The sequence below is a fragment of the Musa acuminata genome, chromosome BXJ1-8, assembly GCF_036884655.1.
Source record: "Musa acuminata AAA Group cultivar baxijiao chromosome BXJ1-8, Cavendish_Baxijiao_AAA, whole genome shotgun sequence".
Lineage (NCBI taxonomy): Eukaryota > Viridiplantae > Streptophyta > Magnoliopsida > Zingiberales > Musaceae > Musa > Musa acuminata.
The window spans coordinates 947547-966894 of NC_088334.1; the positions used below are offsets into that span (position 1 = coordinate 947547).

At 36.4% G+C, this 19348-nt stretch overlaps 2 protein-coding genes across 5 annotated transcripts; one reads left to right on the top strand and one right to left on the bottom strand.

The window, feature by feature from the left end:
* Positions 1-1413: 1413 nt before the first annotated feature.
* LOC135586654 (cyclin-dependent kinase F-3-like) lies at positions 1414-10336 on the top strand. Of its 4 annotated transcripts, XM_065194447.1 has the most exons (19): positions 1414-1567; positions 2596-2667; positions 2845-2992; positions 3079-3157; positions 3891-3959; positions 4066-4155; positions 4854-4992; positions 5067-5169; positions 5290-5342; positions 6742-6808; positions 7286-7394; positions 7480-7545; positions 7640-7708; positions 7780-7840; positions 7923-8027; positions 8458-8492; positions 8647-8692; positions 9770-9854; positions 9950-10336. In XM_065194447.1, exons 3-19 carry the CDS (start codon positions 2985-2987, stop codon positions 10092-10094), a joined length of 1329 nt encoding a protein of 442 aa, XP_065050519.1. In that variant the 5' UTR covers positions 1414-1567; positions 2596-2667; positions 2845-2984; the 3' UTR covers positions 10095-10336. The 4 variants fall into 4 exon arrangements, with proteins under 4 accessions (XP_065050519.1, XP_065050518.1, XP_065050520.1 ...); XM_065194446.1 differs by having other exon boundaries at positions 2596-2992; XM_065194448.1 differs by having other exon boundaries at positions 2596-2992; positions 9794-9854.
* A 3698-nt stretch (positions 10337-14034) lies between these two features.
* Positions 14035-15874, bottom strand: LOC135680494 (UDP-glucuronate 4-epimerase 6-like). The gene has a single exon (XM_065194449.1). It carries the CDS (start codon positions 15737-15739, stop codon positions 14345-14347), a length of 1395 nt encoding a protein of 464 aa, XP_065050521.1. The 5' UTR covers positions 15740-15874; the 3' UTR covers positions 14035-14344.
* Positions 15875-19348: the final 3474 nt, after the last annotated feature.

Here is a 19348-nt window from a genome sequence, read left to right on the forward strand (position 1 = left end):
TCATAGTCAGTTTAAAGATAAATTAATGTAAAAAACTTTAATTTACATTAATATTTTTAAAAAATATATTATAATACTAAAAATAATTAAGAATGATTCAGATATTTTATATTTGTATATATTTAGTTAATAAAGACAAATTAATCTTATTAGGATCACAAATGCCTAAAGACAGTGGTACATATATGATCTTGATATTTGGAGGGATATATAAGTATATAATAATTTATAATGAGGATATATATATATTTAATATTCTTTTATGCACCATATGGCCATCCAAAAGATGGTGATCAGCCAATAACTACAACTAGATGTTAATCTTTCATTATCACTGGATTAATATATGCTAAGACTCCTCCTTTACTAAGTCTACTTGATCTTTGTTTTTGCTTTTTATTTACCTTGCGGCCCTCTCACTTTGTAGTTTCTACCACCCCACCCCTAGCGTTGACCACCACCAATGGTTGACCTTATTACTTTCTCATCTAGATTTTGCACCTCAAGATGACATATTGACCATGTCCATTGTCTTTTGGGTGTTTGAACACTATCCCACTATCCAATGTATCACACATTGACCAATTGACCAATTGCTCTTCCTATTCCCACCACACAAAATCTTTATGAGTTCCTTTCTTTTTCTTAAAACATTTTAATCATTTATTGGAAAAGCACAAGTCAAGGAGATAGATTTAGTGTTATCATACATCATATATGAATTCTTTTTTTTACAGTGAAAATTATATGATGATGACTTAAAGAAAGGAAATAAATATAACATTAATTATAAAAAAAAAAATTAGACAAGTCAAAATTCAAGTTCAAATATATATATATATATATATATATATATATATATATATATAGTATGAGTTGATTAAATTTTAGTGCCAAAAAATAATTAAAATGGATTGAGAAAAAAAAAATATAGGGACAAAAATTTCTACATGTTAGTCATTGATTAAAGTGATATTGTATTCACCTAAATCATTACAACAACAACTAATTATACACTTTAAATTAATCCAACTTTTTGTTTTCTGATCAGCCAATTTTCTTCCACAAATCAAAAAGTGTTTTTTCGAAAATATTAATAAAAAAGAGAGTAAAAAATGTAAGCCCACCCAAAGCCCGCATAGCTTTGATATGCGACGCTCATCATTGCAAGAACTACCCGCATAGTTCCTCAATGCGACGCCATTATTACAATAACCCCCTAAATGACTAAAACACCCTTACGTCCCTTCTGCTGGTTTTTGCCTTGTGGTTTGCCAATCCCACTGCGGTCGGTCGGTAGTTTTATGGATTGCTTAGTCTTTTTAGGTAATTTGATAATTGTCGTTTATAGTTCATTTTATTTATTTATTGTGTGGGGACCTATCGCTTCGCTTCCTCCGGTGCTTTCCACCACCCTCGCTTTCATCTTCCTCTTCTGCGCTCCTCCAAATCCCTCGCCTTTGTCTTCCGATTGAAGCAACTCCCCTCCTCCGCCTTCCTCCGAGATCGTCTCCTGCTGCAAGGTCCGCCCTTCGAAATCGTTCCTTGATGTGCCCCCGCCTCGATGGTGCGCGATCCCCTCCTCCCTCTCCGTTTCGGGTTCTCTCTTGGGCTGTCATCGTGTCGATGCATTGTGTTATTTGGGGCCGGTTTTGATCGGTTCCTCGATGACTTGAAGCCTCTTCCTTGCCTTTTTTTATTCTTTTCCCTTGGTTTTAAAGATCGAATTTTTCCTTCCTTTGATAAAGATGTTATACTGGCTCTCGAAACGAATCTTCCTCGATTGCATTTTTTTTGTCGCAGTTGATCTTGGCTTTGTAATCCGAAGGTTGCTTCTTTTCGTTTAATCGGTAAGTCACGTGAGAAAGAAGTCTTCCTTTTTCCCCCTTTCTGTGTTGCTGTCGAGTGAGTTGCAACGTCTTGCTGCTTATTCTTCTTTTTAGCTTTTGCTGTTGGAAGTGAATTCCTTCTTCGTTTTCGCAATTGAGTTGGTTACGTTGGATTCGATGGACTCGTCGCTCATGCTAAAATCTTGATGTGGTATCGTTGGTACGGCAAAAGGGGATCGGTCTTGGTCCACCAAATTGAAATAGATTGCACCGTTTTTTATTATCATCGACAGTTTTAAAGCATGCAAGTGAAAAAGATTATATGAGAGAAATTAATAGTGTCTTAACCTTTTCTTCTTCTTCTTCTTGCTTGACGATGACTCCTTTTTTTTCCTGTTAGAAGTAAATTTCTTTTCTTGTTTGGGGAGTTGAGTAGGTTGTGTTGGATTTGATGGACTAATCTCTCGTGCTAAAGAGTTGTTGTATCGTTGGAGCGGTTAAAGGGGATCGTTCTTGATCCATTAAATCCTTTTGTTGATTGAGAACGTTATGTACGGTTTCTTAAGCGCATATAAATGCACAAGATATGTGAATGAGATTATTCGTGTGATTGATGTTTTTCTTTTTTGTATCCCTTATATCTGTCTATATCACACATTGATATGCTGGGTTTGGTAGCTGACTCTATTTCAAATTAATGGATTATAATTTTTTTAGCTTGTACTTTCTATTTTGAATTTATGCTTGTGATTTGGTCACACTGCAGGTCAATTATCCCAGTTCGGACCAACTGGGAAATACTTCCAGATAAATGGACCAAATCTGCTGTAGTTTCAGGGTATCTATTTGGTTGGGCACTTTTTTGGTTGTAGTGTTGGGGGAGGTGTTGCATACTGGTCTTGTTCGATGCAGATGATAATAGTTGATTACATCTTGTGGAGGCTGCCATAAGCATGTCAATCATGTTTTGGGTGATGCATTATCACTCATGTCATGACAGCAGTTTTTTTTACAGTTATGTAAGTACATATGCAATCGGCAATGCCTACCTACAAGTTGGTGGAATTCACTGCGAAGCTGGTACAGAGCCTCATGTTTTAAGTTCTTTGGGAGTTAAGTGATAAGGTCTTTCTTGTTTGCTGGGAAAGCTTCATTATGGAAAAGTAAGTAAATCACCACTGCATTTTCTTAATCTAATTTTCATGTCAGGCTGGGGCTTATATTGTCATTTGCTGTCGTTCTCTTTTAGGTATAGACTGATAAAGGAGATTGGAGATGGAACCTGTGGAAATGTTTATAAAGCACTCAATAGAGAAAATAGTGAGATAGTAAGTGCTGAACTTTCCATCAGATGAAGGCACCTTCTGAGCAACACTCAGCTTACCAGTTATCTTTTATTTTCAGTTGTTTTTTTCCCAATATTACATGGTATATATGAATCTGCTGTTGGAAATGGGAAATCAACGAAAATGAAACTATTCTATTATTACTGACCGAGAGTCCATTCTTATGAATCTATAACAAAAAAAAAATCGCTACATCTGATGAACTTGTTGTCGGATAGACCAAACTGAGGAATGTGTTTGGCATGTGTTTTAAAACATGATGAATGGATTGGCATGCAGAACTAAGGATCTAGAGAATTCTTTTGTCTGGGTCATCCAGAACCTCAAACAAATAAAAAGCCTTGGCTAAAGCACAAAAACTGTTAAAGGAATGTTTCATCAAGTACACCACTGGCAGCACCCACTTCTGCTGTTTAGTCAGCTGGGCAGACATACAGAGAGCCGCTACTTGATTGATCTCTCTCTGGTCCTCCATGTCACCATGTCACTGATTCCTTCTGGGGGAATACCTTCACCCCTTATTTACTGGTTGACTCATGATAGACCTGAAAGTAAACTTGGAAAATTGTCTTGATTGCTAGAATGGGTTAGCATCTTGTTTTGTTTTACAATCAGTGTTTTTGAATTAATTTGGAATCATTTTTGTCAGTAACATTTTCAAAATTTTAGATAACTGATATTTCTTTGGTCACTGAATCTGAGAACTTTATGTCAGGTTGCCATCAAGAAAATGAAGAGAAAGTTCTACTTCTGGGAGGAATGCATGAATCTACGTGAAGCTAAGGTGTATCTCATGTTATTTTTTGGAACCTCGTGATTCTGCTTTTGTGGCTTATTCTGAACTAATCATGTGGTTCGTGAAATTTAAAGAAATTATTATGTTTTGGCAGTCTCTTCGTAAGTTGAATCATCCCAACATTGTCAATTTGAAGGAGATCATTAGAGAAAATCATGAGCTTTTCTTTATTTTTGAACATATGGTGAGTGGTCTACCTTTCATCTTGAAGTAAGAAGAATTATATGTTTATTTCAGTAACAGGAAGGATAATACCATGATGCTGATTTAGGAAGATGAAAGAAATTGGTTTTGTTTGATCTGGGAACTTCTTTAAATTTTTAGAATTTAGGACTCACAGTGTCTTTTTTTTTATATAACTTATTCACACTGATTTAGAGTGAGAAACAGTTAGCATATTATAATAATCTCAAATTGAAATCTTTAAATATCTGAAAGTGTCTGTTTCTAGTCATGTAGTTTATCTATTCTGTTTTTTGACCTTATAACCTTATACAATTTAGATATTCTTCATATCTGTAGTCTATCTCCTTCGTATTTGTAGTCTTTTCGAAATTATGCTTCTACTGCACCCTGTTTCCTGGTCAAAGCTCACACTTAATTAATCAGGCCAGATTGGGCCAATGCACCATGGGTCTGGGTTGAAACTGACATTTTTTAGTTTTTTGTAATGTGTGCAAATACAAGATCTTTTCCTTGTAACAAGATTTGATCAGCCATTACACTCTCCATGAATGTTTTCTTCCAGGAATATGAGGTTATTATGCCAATTGTTATTTGTTCCATCGGACATTATCTGATATGAATACCAAATTTCATCATTTTCAATCTTCTAAATTTCCATTGTCCAAAATCTCATTGCTTTTGAATTAATGTGTCCAGGATCATAACCTATACCAGGTCATGAGAGATCGACGAACTCCTTTTTCTGAGTGGGAGATACGGAGCCTCATGTCACAAGTATTGCAAGGTCTTGCATACATGCATAAGAATGGATACTTTCATCGGGATCTAAAACCTGGTATTTGTTCAGTGTCATTTGGTCAGATTATGTTGTTTGCAATCAAAAGCTTATAAGGTACTCATTGCTCTCAGAGAATCTTTTGGTGACTCGTGATTTAATCAAAATTGCGGATTTTGGATTGGCAAGAGAAGTAATGTCAGAGCCTCCATATACTGAATATGTTTCTACAAGATGGTAAAAAAAAGACATTCAGTTGATATAATAAGTTACAATCCAGCAAATGTAAACTGACATGATGATGAGTTACTGTAGGGTTTATAATTATCTGACTGGTAGTTGATTATTTCTGTCAAGGTATCGGGCCCCTGAGGTGTTATTGAAATCTTCGTCGTACACCCCTGCAATTGGTAGCTAATGATTGTTCCTTGCTGGTTCTTCTCTCATTTGTTTGTTCTTGATTTTTGATTTTTACAATTTGTCATTCTTTGTTGGTTTCATATGTTTTCCATTGATATAAGATCAGTACTTTTCCTGCATACATTTGACATAGTTCATAAGATCTTAAAATATATTTTTCTCATTTAGACATTGTGTTCATAACTTCATATATGTTGGTCCCTGGAACTTGGTTGCCTAGGTCAGTTTGCTTTTACCAATGAACTTGATAGGATTTATAACCCAGGAAAATCATGAAATATCCTTCGCTAGCTTCTACATTTGTAGTGTCCAAGATTTTTGACCATTTAATATGTTGAAGAGATACGGTAAGCTTGATTCAGTGGACCAGTCTTGGAGTTTCTCAGATAAACAAGGTGTATGAAGTGATCTTTTACTTAATGATTCACTCTTTTGAGTGATCTACATCTCCTTAATAATTTGGCAAAATATTTGTTTCAAAGATCTTTTACCTATTCATTAAGCCACTAAAAAATTGAATTGTACCTAACAGATTGGTACGAGAAAATAAGTTTTAGAACATACGTACGTGAATTCTCAATTGCTGATGTCAACATAAACATGTTAAATGGGCAAATTTATTATTTCAACTGCACTGGTACTTCTATCTCCCTTGTCAAATGAAAAAAATTGTTCTGCAAAGCTTTCTTTTTTATGCCTCCCAGTTTGAGAGAAATCCCTCTGAAATCAAACAAGTATTTGTGGGTATTTTAAAAGATATATGCTACTCTGAACAGCATGATCATTACTTTGGGGCTGCTAAGTATATTAATTTTAACTTTTCATATCCACCCTCAACTCCATTGCTGGAGTTGAGTTTGCTTCATCTACATGACTATTATAATCAATTGATGATCTTTGGAATTAGATGGAATAGTTTTGTGGGCATTGTCTCAAACCAAACATTGAAGTTCTTTATGCCAAGCATAAAGTATATCAAGGTGAGATTGCCATGCTACATGGGTGCTTCGTATGACACAAATCTACTTGTATCAACAAGGATTGTAACTAGTAATGCATGACCTGCACCCAAGTCTCATAATTTTTTCTTCGTGGCATTATATGTGACTGCTAGTTCACAGCAAGACATCCATCCAAAAGGTGGAAAATGAGTTCTAGTTGACTCTTTCGCGGTATCTGATGATGTTGTAACATCCACATGTTTGAACCTTCAATAATTCAGTTGACCTTTGTGACATAATCTGCCCAGGGTACATACAAATATAACAGTACATGTAAACAGCTGATTTACGAAGTTCCAAACTGAATTTCTACATACTAGTAGTCAGTTGTTTGCTCTTGAATGGTCATATTTTGAAGTGAATAAGTTATAGATCAATGTTTTTACAGATATGTGGGCTGTCGGTGCGATACTAGCAGAGCTTTTTATGCTGTCTCCACTTTTCCCTGGTGAAAGGTGAAAATCCAAACCTCTAATTCTCAAGTAAAAGCAAGCATTTTTTAACATTGATAAATTCTCCAAATGTACACATGGATTGACATACAGGATGTTGAAAAAATATGCTTTGTCACTGTTGGTACATGTTGCCACGTATATCTTATTCATCATTTGGTTTCATTGATAGAACTTTTTTTTGTAAAGTGTTGACCTCTAATATCTCTTGGTGCTTTATTTTCTGCATAATTTCTGTCACTTATATAACCCATAGGTGACTATTCTCTTCATTTTTAACTTTCCAACAATGCTTATCTTCCTGTAAACTACACAAAAATCTTTCTTTAAGTTTTGATTTAAGGCCACTACAAAATTTTTCTGCTTACGAGTACTCTGAAATTTCTTGTATACGTGGGCTACTCGATGCACACTAGAACCTGTACATATTTCTGTTCCCTGAATGTCCTGTTTCGTTAATTCTCACTATTTTCTGCACAGTGAGATAGATCAGATATACAGAATATGCACCATTCTTGGGACTCCAGATAACTCTGTTTGGCCAGAAGGGATGGTCCTCGAACGATCTGTCTATTTTAACTTCTTTCAGGTGTAAATCTATGTATTTTCCAATATATTTTAGTTCTTCGTTGTGTTCTGTATATGATAACTTTGTTTTCTATCCCATGAAATAGTTTCAGCCTGCCAATCTCTCAGATATTATTCCTAATGCCAGCTTGGAAGCAATTGATTTGATCCTGGTTGGCTCTTCTAATTCTTATTTCCTCTTATTCTTCCATTTTATTTATAAGTTCTGGATCATTCTTTTACAGTAATGGTGTTTTCTATATGTAGCAACTTTGCTCCTGGGACCCACAAAGGCGGCCAACTGCCGAGCAGTCATTACAACACCCTTTCTTCCATGTAATGTCCCAGATACTCGATTGTGCTTTGACTCTAATTGAGACAGCTCTCATCTATGTATGTCCCTTCAGGTTGGCACGTGGGTTCCATGTCCTCTTCAGGATTCTTCTCAACTAAAGAAAAAACAAACTGGTGAGCTGCCAGTGAAAAATGATTTGAAGGTAATAGGCTTACACACTGATATCAAACTTATTCACACTTTTGTTTTTTGTAGGAGATAAGCCAAAGCTTGAATTGAATCTATGGGATTTTGGCACAGAATCAGACGATTGCTTTCTTGGTTTAACATTAGCAGTCAAGCCTAGTATTCCTGACAGAGGTGATTTATAATAACCCTTGCCTTTCCTCCCAGGTTTTTTTTCCATAATATCTCAGTAGTGATTCTTTGAATTTTGATTTTCAGACAGGGAGGGTATATTATTGACCACTAATTATAAATCTAGTAGATTCTGTCTAAACTCTCTATGTTGATAGTTAACCAGTTTTATGTTTTTACTATGTAATCCCGACATTATTGGGGTGGAAGAGAAGTTCCCAAAATATATTTGTCATCGCGGTCTTCCTATGATTTTTCTTTCTAGTGACTTAAGGGCTTAGTTCCTAGAAAGTTTGTGGAGATTTTTCATCTCTGCCTTGACTCCTATTGGAATTAATTTGATGTAGCTTGTAATTTTGTTTGTTCATCTCTATTAAGTTATTGTGCTTGTGCCTCAGTTCTAACTACTTTTATCTTTTTAATTTTCTTGCAGAGGTTGGAAACCATGTTTTGCAACAACCAAGTGAGGTAAATAAGCAGCAGCTGCGCTAGACATATACAAGTTCATGCACGCACTCAAACAATCCAAACATGCATGCAAGAACAGATTTGCATGATTACTAAAAGTATCCATATGCTGTCTTCTGATCAACCATCATTTCTGCAATTTTTTCGCGTGCAGGACTTCTTGTTTTACACCAGATATCAGGACCACTCTAGTCAATCAGGTTACTCTCAGTTCTGATTGTGTTATGTGCAGATTACTCTGGCTAATAATTGGTAGTATAAGTCAATGAAATCACGAAGGAGTGGCTTCAAAAGCTCAATTGGGGATCTGTTGTTTTTTTTTAACTTTGTTTTTGTTTAGAGAAAGTGCGACAATCGGTCGTCTATTATATATGGATACTCTCTCTTTGGAGTATTTGCATGCTTGTGTAAACGAGCAAGTATGCTAATATGGGCATCAACTGGAAAGCCTCTTTATAGCTTCTAGGGCTGCCGAATTTATGCAGGAAGCTGAGGATATGTGGATTTGACTGTCTGTGTTGAAGTCAAATTTAGGGCCACAAATCTTGTCTTTCATGGCTTCTATGAATTGGACATGGTTGCTCTAATGATAATAAGTGAATGAAAGTTGGATCTTGTTCTTAGCCATATCATTCGTGCCCTATATTATTTTATGGCTTATCTTTTGGTCTCTCTCTCTCTCTCTCTCTCTCTCTTTGTGCTTTGGTAAACAGCTAATGCTTCACCATTTCTTTCCTATTTTACATTGATCAACAATTCTATTATATAATTTGCAAGTTTCCATTTGAAGCCACTTTCATGTCATCTTGATTGCTGGAGTATGAAGGATTTCTGTGTCATCGTTGTGTCCTTTAGCCTGTCTTGGCCAGATTCAACTTTGCATTGCTATAGTCAATCATTTTCTTCACCTTCTTCAGCTTCATTGTTTGTCATCATATCATGGCCCTTGACTGCTTGCTTTGCAATGTAAATATCTCATTAATTTTGTTTGCAAATATTTGCTTTAAGGACTTTTGAGTATTCAAACTCCATCAATGTCAATTGGGGGGTTGATGTTGGTCAATTTCTTTTGAACATCCATATATTTGTTAATTGGTTCATGTTACCTTATGCTTTGTTTACAGTATAATTATTTAAGTTATGCACCTTTTTTAGTCGGTCCTTGCTTATCATGGGCTTTTATGTACTTGCAATTTTACTTGAATGGAATTGGCTACACTTATTTTGTAAATTTTAGGAGGATGTTCACTTGGTTCTTTTTTCTTGATCTGGTTCAGTCTTTTGGCCCTTGTTATCCTCAGATCATAACATCAATGATGTGAGAAACATATCTTCCTTACCATCACCATACATGCTAAGCAGGTAACGTTCTTGTGATTTCCAAGCACGATATGCTTGAATGTTGGTCTGTATGCTTGATTAATTGGAAAACTGGTTCTTGACTTGCTTGTTCTTAGCCAAGCTTCCTTAATGACGGTTGGCGTTCCAGAATCATCCGCATTTGCGTTCCCTGCAGTGCAGCCAAACCTACTGGACAACAGCGCATTTGGACCAATGATGTCTCTTTCTTCGCCCATCCAGCATGGTCGCTTGTTCGAGTAACCACCTTTTGGACTTTTTCTTTTTCTCTTTCTTCATTTTTTTTTTTACAATTATACAAAAGATTGGCATTTGAGACGGTCAAATAAGCGGATGAGTAGATGTGGAAACTGTTGATGTAGTTTGCTATTTTTGTAGAGAATGATCTACAGAATAAGAGACCCTTCTGTACATATCAGTGAAATATAATGGAACTGTGACAATCTGATGAATGATAAGAAGAAGATTCATGTTGGACCTTTTCAGTTCTGTGGTTTCTTCAGATGCTTTTGAGCACATTTCTACTGGTTTATGTAACAATTAAATTGCCAAAGTAGTTTCATCAATGGTGATTGGGCCTGGCACATCCTGTGAATTCTACCAATAGATTTGCATGTTGATTGTGCCTTTTCACATCCTGTGAATTCTACCAACAGATTTGCATGTCAGGATTCAATATTTAGTGGCATGCTTCAGCTGTGAGTTGGTCTAACATGAATTTGTGCTTCTATCATATTTTATTTTAAGGTGGCAAAATATTGAGGTCTTCATCCCTGGGTGGATCATCACCCTAAGAAATCATCTTGGTCCATGAGGAACATCAACAGCTAGCTTTCAGCATCAGATTTGTCTTCCGTAGGATTATGGAGGATGTTACCACTACCAACATCCGGAGAGACCCGTGGATTGAACTTGTAGCCGATGTTACTGGATGGATGTAGGTGAGATGACCAACTACACATTTGTTTGAATGTTCACGGTTGGATCCATACTGTCTGTACTTGAGATTCTTTTTCCATCGTTTGCTGGTTGAGAGGAATCATAGAATTCATATTCCCAGTAGACCTTATGATGATTTTTGGATTTAGTGACCCAATTCTTTGGGCTTATTGTCTTAGGATGGTGCCTATCAGTTTATGAATGTTTTGAGTCTTAGAACAGGAAAGAGGTTTGGCAGGTTGGAAAATGATATGACAGCTTTCAGTGGCCCTAAAAATCAAACTTTTTTTTTTTTTTTTTGTATGGAAATGAACTTGGAATGATGCCACTTTTGCTGCTCCCTGCAGGTTCCGGGCGATCTCGGACCCGAATGCAGCGATGACACGCCCTTGTACTGTTTGGCATCGTACAAGTCAACGTCAAACACTACAGAGCTGTTTCGAAAAGCTTGGAACGACGTCACATGACACGGGTCCGTATAGGTCGGTCGACGCTCGACCCTGACCGCAGGTATAAAAGCTAACCTCCTGACCAGCGTTAGGGGATAGAGAACTCACTCTTATTCCACTTAAATCTAACTTAATCTTTGGAAAGATCGAGTTGGGAAATTCCTCTCCTGACCCGGACCTAAGTGCAAGAGTTGACGAAAAGAAGCAGGTGACGAGACCCCCAACTCAACTCAACTCGATGCTCACTTCCGTCACCCGAGTCTTTACATGAGCAATCTTGTACATCTGCGATCGGACCGAGCCATGCTAACAATGTTCGTTCTTCACCTCGATTTCTAGCTCGACACTCAGCGATCTCTCTAGCTCACAATCCGGTAGTGGCTGAAGGCAAGGTTGTACCGCAAGGTCTCAAGCATGCTGACTCTATGAATCGGAGGAACATCTTAGTCCACACTGACTCCTTATCATTAGTCAACTTTACCAATGGAACATCTTAATCCACTCTGTGATCCTTGCAGCTCATCCCACCCTCTTGTTAAGTTCTTTTGATGTTTATAAAAATATTTACTTAAAAAAAAGAAAGAATCACAACTTTTATTGTCATTGAGATTTTTACAAAATGATATTATTTTCAACAATTTTATTTTTATTTTTAAGAAAAAAAGGAATATCAAAGTAGTTTAGTTTTAATTTTTTAATCAATTAATAAATGATGTTTGTATAAATTTAGTCAATTTTTTGTCTTAGATTTTATTTATTTATTTATTTATTTTACACTTGGGTTCACATGTTAAACTAATTTATCGTATAATGATGGATTAATTTTTTTTTACTAATCTAAATATCTAATTACTTCGATAGGTAAGCACAGACTTAAGCCTCGTAGAACTCATCAATCCACTAATCATTTTAGCTTGCCAAACATACCACATGGTTTGTCATAAATGGAATTCCCATTGAACAGCCAGGCAAGGCAATGGAGGTGGGTGAGTTCAACTCACTCTCCACATTCCCATCCCTGTATCCATGGCCAAGAAAAGGTTGACACAGAGAGAGAGAGAGAGAGAGAGAGAGAGAGAGAGAGAGAGATGCATGTTTGACGACCTCCATTAATGTGCCACGTTTGCATCAACACATTACATTGACCTTCAAAACAGAGGCCATCACCCTTCATTACTGGTTTGGCCAATGAGACCATGGGAAGATAGATAAGTTAATTAATGCTCATGTGAGAGAATAGAAGCCATTTCATATAATGTTTAAGTCATATACATAAACTGGGAGATGTCTTATCTATTGAAGTTTTTGTGACTTTTATTGAATAAACATGTTTCTTGATGATAGACAGACATTCTTTTTCTCATTTTATTCATTCAAAAATTTTGATCCCTCTTTCTCCACCTATAGATTTCGATGTGTTATCTGCATGTCTTATGTACATCAAAACCAAAGGGATTAATATTTTCAATGGATGAAGCTTTACATGTTCTTTAGTTTAACTAATTTATGGAAATCAGTAGGTTTCTTTTCTTTACAAAAGGTAAGCCATGTAGACAAGAATTAATCTCAAGTTCTTACTGTTATTAGTTGAGATTCTTACCATCACTAAACTAATATTTTGAAGAATAAAAAATATATATATCAATTAATAGATTGATGTTTTCTATTTTCTAAATGGTAAATAATTACTTGATTGGCTTTTCTCTTTCTCATCATCATTCTCCAGCAATCCCTGCAGAGAAAGGTCACATTCATCTCAATTCAATAAATCCAGCATCTCTGACAGGTGTAGTTTGTGGACTGGCTTTTAGGATTGATGCATTTGTTGAAGAGAAAGGTCACATTTGCAGACAACAATTTGTATCATTATCTGGCCTCTATAGTTATTTTTATAGTTTAATCTGGCTTTTAGTATTGATGCATTTGTTGCAGTTATGTCTACTGTTCTTGCAGATCAAAGCTTCTCTCTCTCTCTCTCTCTCTCTCTCTCTCTCTCTTCTGAGGGATAATCTAATGTTACAAATTTGCTGCAGAGTTCTGAAGCATCATGAAGTGAAAATATTTAGCACAATTCTATCTATTTTAATAGGAAGAATCCTTCTGCTAGTGCCAGTAATGTCAAGATTTCTGGACATCAACTTCTTTCTTTTCTAATGCAGCAGACTCAAGCTTTTGTTCCAATAACTTCCTAATCAGAGAATTTAATTGTAGGACAACATGCAGGCATCAGAATTGAGGGCAAAATTTACATTGATCAGCCTCATACCTTGCATATACAGAGCTTGGTACTAGGTTTATTATTATTATTATTATTATTATTTTCTACAACAAATATCAGAATAAATTCTTTATTAGAGAATAAGAACAATCAAAAGCAGATGAAAAGACTTGGAGAACATTGCAGATTGCATAGGAAATTTGGTATACTAGTCAAACCTGTTCAGAATAAGGAACACAAGTGAAGTGATGTTTGAGGCTCAAGATCTCAGTTGCACTCCATTCAGTATGCTAAATTTTGAATGCAATCATTCATGTAAGTTTAGATGCCAATCCAAAAAACAGTCCCTGCAGCTAATTTGGATCCACCACCTGCCTTTCTTGTAAACAAAAAACAAGGAAGAAAATACTTGAATTGCAGGCCATAATTAGTGAAGACCAATCCCAGTCTTACACAAGTCAAAACAGCCTATGAGATCCAATTTGGAAATGCCAACCTCATCATTTTCATTCCCAATGTTAATTGCCATAAACAATTGTTTTATTGTCTCATACATATTATGATCTGATACAGAAAGTAGACAGGATCATATGAACATGTTATAAATGAAATAGAACTGTGTAGATTTACATCCAACAGCAAAATCTCTTCTTCTTCTTCAGCAAACAAACTTAGTAGAGCACTAAATTGAAGAAAAAGAAGTAAAAGAAAGAGAAACCATGAGAGCCATTCTTGTTCTGTCTTGGCTTCTCCTCCCATTTCTTATCCCTCGACACCATCATCTTCTTCTTCATGGCCATTATTATCACTAATCTTTTAGCTAATATTGCTTCTGGTAATGATGAAGATTAATCTGTGATTAAGTAACATTACAACACTGCATATGATCACGCCGACGCTGCCGCCCCCTCTTCTTCCTTGTCCTCCTCTCCGGCGTCCTTGTTGACCACTTTAGGAGTCTGTACACCGTAGTACTCGACGTACCACTTCACGAACTTCCTCAGCCCGGTGGCGAGGTCGGTGGTCGGCCGGTACCCGAAGTCCGTCTTAGCCAAGCTGACATTGGCGTGCGTGAAGGGCACGTCGCCGTTCTGCGGCAGCGTGACGACGTTCTTCTTGGCTTTCTTCCCAAGCAGGTGCTCCAGGATGCTTACCATCTCCGCCACCGGCACCGGAGAGGTGTTGCCGAGGTTGTATACCCTGAGCTGGGCCGGGCCCCGCTTCTTGCCGCCGCCGGGGACGCCCGTGCTCTTTTTGGCGGTGTTGAGGGCGCCGAGGCAGCCCTTGACGACGTCGTCGATGTAGGTGAAGTCGCGTTGCACGGCGGTGCCGTCGGGCATCCGGAAGAGGGTGATGGGCTTCCCGGAGAGGATGCTCTTGGTGAAGGAGAAGTAAGCCATGTCGGGGCGGCCCCAGGGGCCGTAGACGGTGAAGAAGCGGAGGCCAGTGATGGAGAGGCCGTAGATGTGGTTGTAGGTGTGGGCGATGGCCTCGCCGGCCTTCTTCGTAGCGGCGTAGAGGGAGGCGGGGCGGTCGGTGCGGTGGATCTCGGAGAAGGGGGCCTCGGTGTTGAGTCCGTAGACGGAGGAGGAGGAGGCCCAGACGACGGCTGGCTGGGGGTCGGCATGCTTGGCGGCGACCTCGAAGAGGGAGACGAGGCCGGCGACGTTGGAGGCTACATAAGACTGGGGGTTGCGAGTGGCGTAGCGGACTCCGGCCTGGGCAGCCAGGTGGAGGACGTGGGAGAAGGGAACAACGTCGAACAGTTTCGCGAGGAGTGCGCCGTCATTAATGTCGGCCTCGAGGACGAGGACGCCGTGACTGGAGAGGAGGGCCTGGCGGGATCGCTTGAGTGCGGGGTCGTAGTAGGCGTTGAAGTTGTCGAGGCCGACCACGCCGTCGCCCCGCCGCTTCAGCGCGAGGGAGCAATGGGTACCGACGAATCCAGCGGCGCCGGTGACGAGGACGGATAGGCCATCAGGGCGGCGGGGGGCAGCGGAGCGGCGGACGTCCCGCTCCCAGTAGCCGCCGCCATAGGAGCCAGAGGAGAGGAGACTGCGGTGGTTGGAGTGCGGAGAGGAGTAGTGGGAGCTGGACAGGAGGAGAGGAGGGTAATGGAGGAGGAAGAGGAAGATGAGGATGAGGGCGGCAAGGATGGTGGCGCGGAAGAGGAGGTGGGAGGAGAACGCGATGAGCTTGGCGCTGCTGACGCGGCGGAGGAGGTAGCTGTTGTAGCGCTCCAGCTTGGAGCTCTTACTCGTGTCCGGCGGAGAAGCCATCATGTAGTATCAGCGCAATATTGACAATTGAGTTAGCGCCCCTCTCTCTCTCTCTCTCTCTCTCTCTCTCTGATGTTGAGATGGGTGCTGGAGAAGGAGGAAGGAAGAGAGAGGAATATAAAGAAGCAATGGTGGGCTGTGTGTGTGTGTGTGTGTGTGTGAGAGAGAGATAGAGAGAGAGAGAGAGAGAGAGAGAGAGAGGTGGTGGGAATGGGGTCGAGAGTGAGGTTGGCGTAGGTTGGATGCCACTAGCTCTCTCTCTCTCTCTCTCACTCCCTTTTCTTATTCCTTTGCCTTCTTCCTCTCAGTCTTTATCATTTGCATGTACATGAGAGACGCATTGGACCAGCCATCTCATTATTGTCTATTACTGTTACTGTTACTTGTACAGAGGTGGAAGATGACAGGTGAGAATGGAGACTGTATCTGATGTTACATATACAGAATCTATGCATCACATAAATCCAACCACGTCAAGCTTAACAATGCAATGTCTTTTCATAGTTGTCTCGAGCAGTATTAAGGATCTTAATTACCTTATATATGTACAAATATATTATTATTATTATTATTATTATTATTATTATAAAATTATAAATCTTAATTATTTAGGATCGGTTAAATAATTTTTTTATTGATATCTATAAAAATTTATATATAATATCTTTTTTAAGTCTACTTCTATCTCTTTTTGTATTAATAATATTTATTATTTTAACTTTTTTTTCTACTGCATCTCAATATATCCAAAGCATATACTCATGTCATATTAGATTTTCTTTACTTTATCCTCTAAATATCAAATTATTATGAATAAAATTAATTTTTTTTTTATGTAACTCCATATATCTGTCTTAATATTTTTATCTCAATAACACAAGCTTTATATATATATATATATATATATATATTTTTTTTTTTTTTTTTTTAATACCTAACACTTAGATGCATAAATCATTATTGATTTTATAATTATCTTATTATTTATTTATTTTAGTCTCAAATCACACAAGACTTTCTTTTAGTCTCATATCACATAAGCCTCTGGTTTATAATTTTAATCATTCTATTTTTTACTCTATAAATAATATATTTATCGGTCTCTCCATTTTATTGAATAATTGATCCAAAATACCTAAAGCTTTTAATTATATGATTGTTTATCCTTTCAATTTAACTATATTCTATATTTTATATATTCAGTCTTAATCCTACTTAATCTAAAACCTTTAGTTTCTAAGATTTATCTTCGTAACTCAAGTTTATAATTAATTTTACTTAAACTTTTATCAACTAAGATAATACCATCGATAGATAATATATTAATCTATTATCAATATGAAAAAGTAAGGACTTAATAGAAAACTCACTACCTATAATTCTAATACTAGTAACTATATTATCATACATATATTTAATAACGTCAATATAATTAATAAATACATTTTCTTTTCTAATACCTACCATAATAAATCTCTACCAACCGTATCATAAACTTTCTCTAAGATAATAAAAACTATATGTAAATCTTTTTTTATATCCATATATATTTATATTAATTATCTTAATAAATTAATTATTTTTAGAGATAAGCACAAAACATAAAAGCCTCTAATACATAAAGTAACTACAAGACAATGCCAAACATGGATCATTGTCCAATTATAAAGGACAAAATATTAATTAGCCAACCGTTAGCTGGTATTTCCTTTCATGTCTCTCTAACATTAGTTATGGTACTTATCTTGAAGTCACTATATTAAATAATATAATATAATACAAAAAACGCTAATGCTATTTCGGTCCAAAGAAAACAAGTTATAGTCTGTATGATTTGAAATGGGTAATTTTTCTATAAAATACTTATATTTTAGATATTTTCCAATCGACATCTTCCATTTTATTTTTAAAATAATATTTATAATTTAAAGAAAATCTAAATTACTCTTCAATTATTATTTTGTCTATTATAATGTTTTGACCACTACAACAAAAACACTACGATGAAAGCACAAAAATAAAATCAAAATACACTATAAATCATTTGATATATTATATTATGATCAAATAGGTACTTATAATATTTTAATAATAATAATAATAATATCAAATTAGCGTGTTATAGTATTTTAGCCACCAAAATGAAAATAGTATAAAACCTACTCAAAAATATTATGAATGATCCAAATAGATTCCTAGCCTAGCCTTAACCAAACCAACTATAAATCTAAAAATATAGTCTAGTGTAGAAGCAATGATAACCAAATAAACATAATATGATGCTACTTGTAATATTTTTCGATAGTTTTGATTTCAACATCTGAGTAAATAATATTATAAATGCTATTGAAAAATATTGTAACAATCTAAAACTGATAAAAAAAAATCATCAAACAAATTTGATGGTAAAATTCCAAGGGTATTTTGGGTATTTAAATTTAGAAGTATTATTTAAGAAAAAAACAAAAGAGGAGATATCAATTAAGAAATACCCAAAATCTAAATATTTGAAAACTATATTAATTTATATATAACTTAATTAGTGATAGTATTCAATTCATATTTCATATTAAAAAAATATAAGATATGTTATATTTATTTATGGTAATTTTCTTTTCAAAGGCATGTGAACCCATCAAAAGGATGTCTCGGAACAATTCAACAGGTGATTGACTACACGAACAAATCAATGTCTTGGATCCAACCAAAATAATACTCAAATGGAAAGAATAAATACTCCCATGCCATAGGGATGCATAGTTTAAGCAACAACTGATCATAAATGAACCACCTACTAACATTCAAGTCTCATATCTTCCTTCATATCTTGTGAATCAAAATGGTCATCATCATGGCTACTACATCCATCTATATTTTCTCATATATGATATACATATATATATATGTATATATATTAGGTAACATATTAATTATATCGTTTCGATATATTTTTCGTCTCTTCTTCTATTTCTTTCTTGCATATCTTAACTAGAGGTATTGGAATCTCCTTCACAATACATAAAACATAAAACATGCAACTTACTTCACTTAAAGAGAGGAAAAAGTGTAAGCATCTTGTGAATGTATAGATATCATTATTAACGTTACTGATTTCATTATTTAGATTTATGAGTTAGGACCAACATATAATTCTCCTCAGTTGTCCTTACAAATATGCTTATTACTGAATGCCAAATCTTTGAGCAAGAAAAAAGAGATAAGAAGGAAAAGCTCATAACTTTCAAGATTTATTCATTTAATATCTATTTTATTTTATTTTAAATATAGTTGATGTGATGAATTTTGATTATGAATCCGACTTGTTGACTAGATCGATGCTTATTTTTTTGAATTGTCATGTGTCTGTCGGAAGAGATAAATTAATCGAACCTCGATTCATCGAAAGCAATGATCATACGTCGAGCACTCTAAATTTCTCTTGCGTGAAGACAGCTTAGACGAGGTTCTTTCCAGCTGAGAACAACAAAGAAAGTACTGAAGATTCATAAACCGGTGCTCTGTGATCGATCATTCTTTACTGATGGCTTCTTTCTGCATGCTGAGAATGAATGATAAGCTTTTCCCCCCACTCTGCAAGCTGGTCGGATTGCA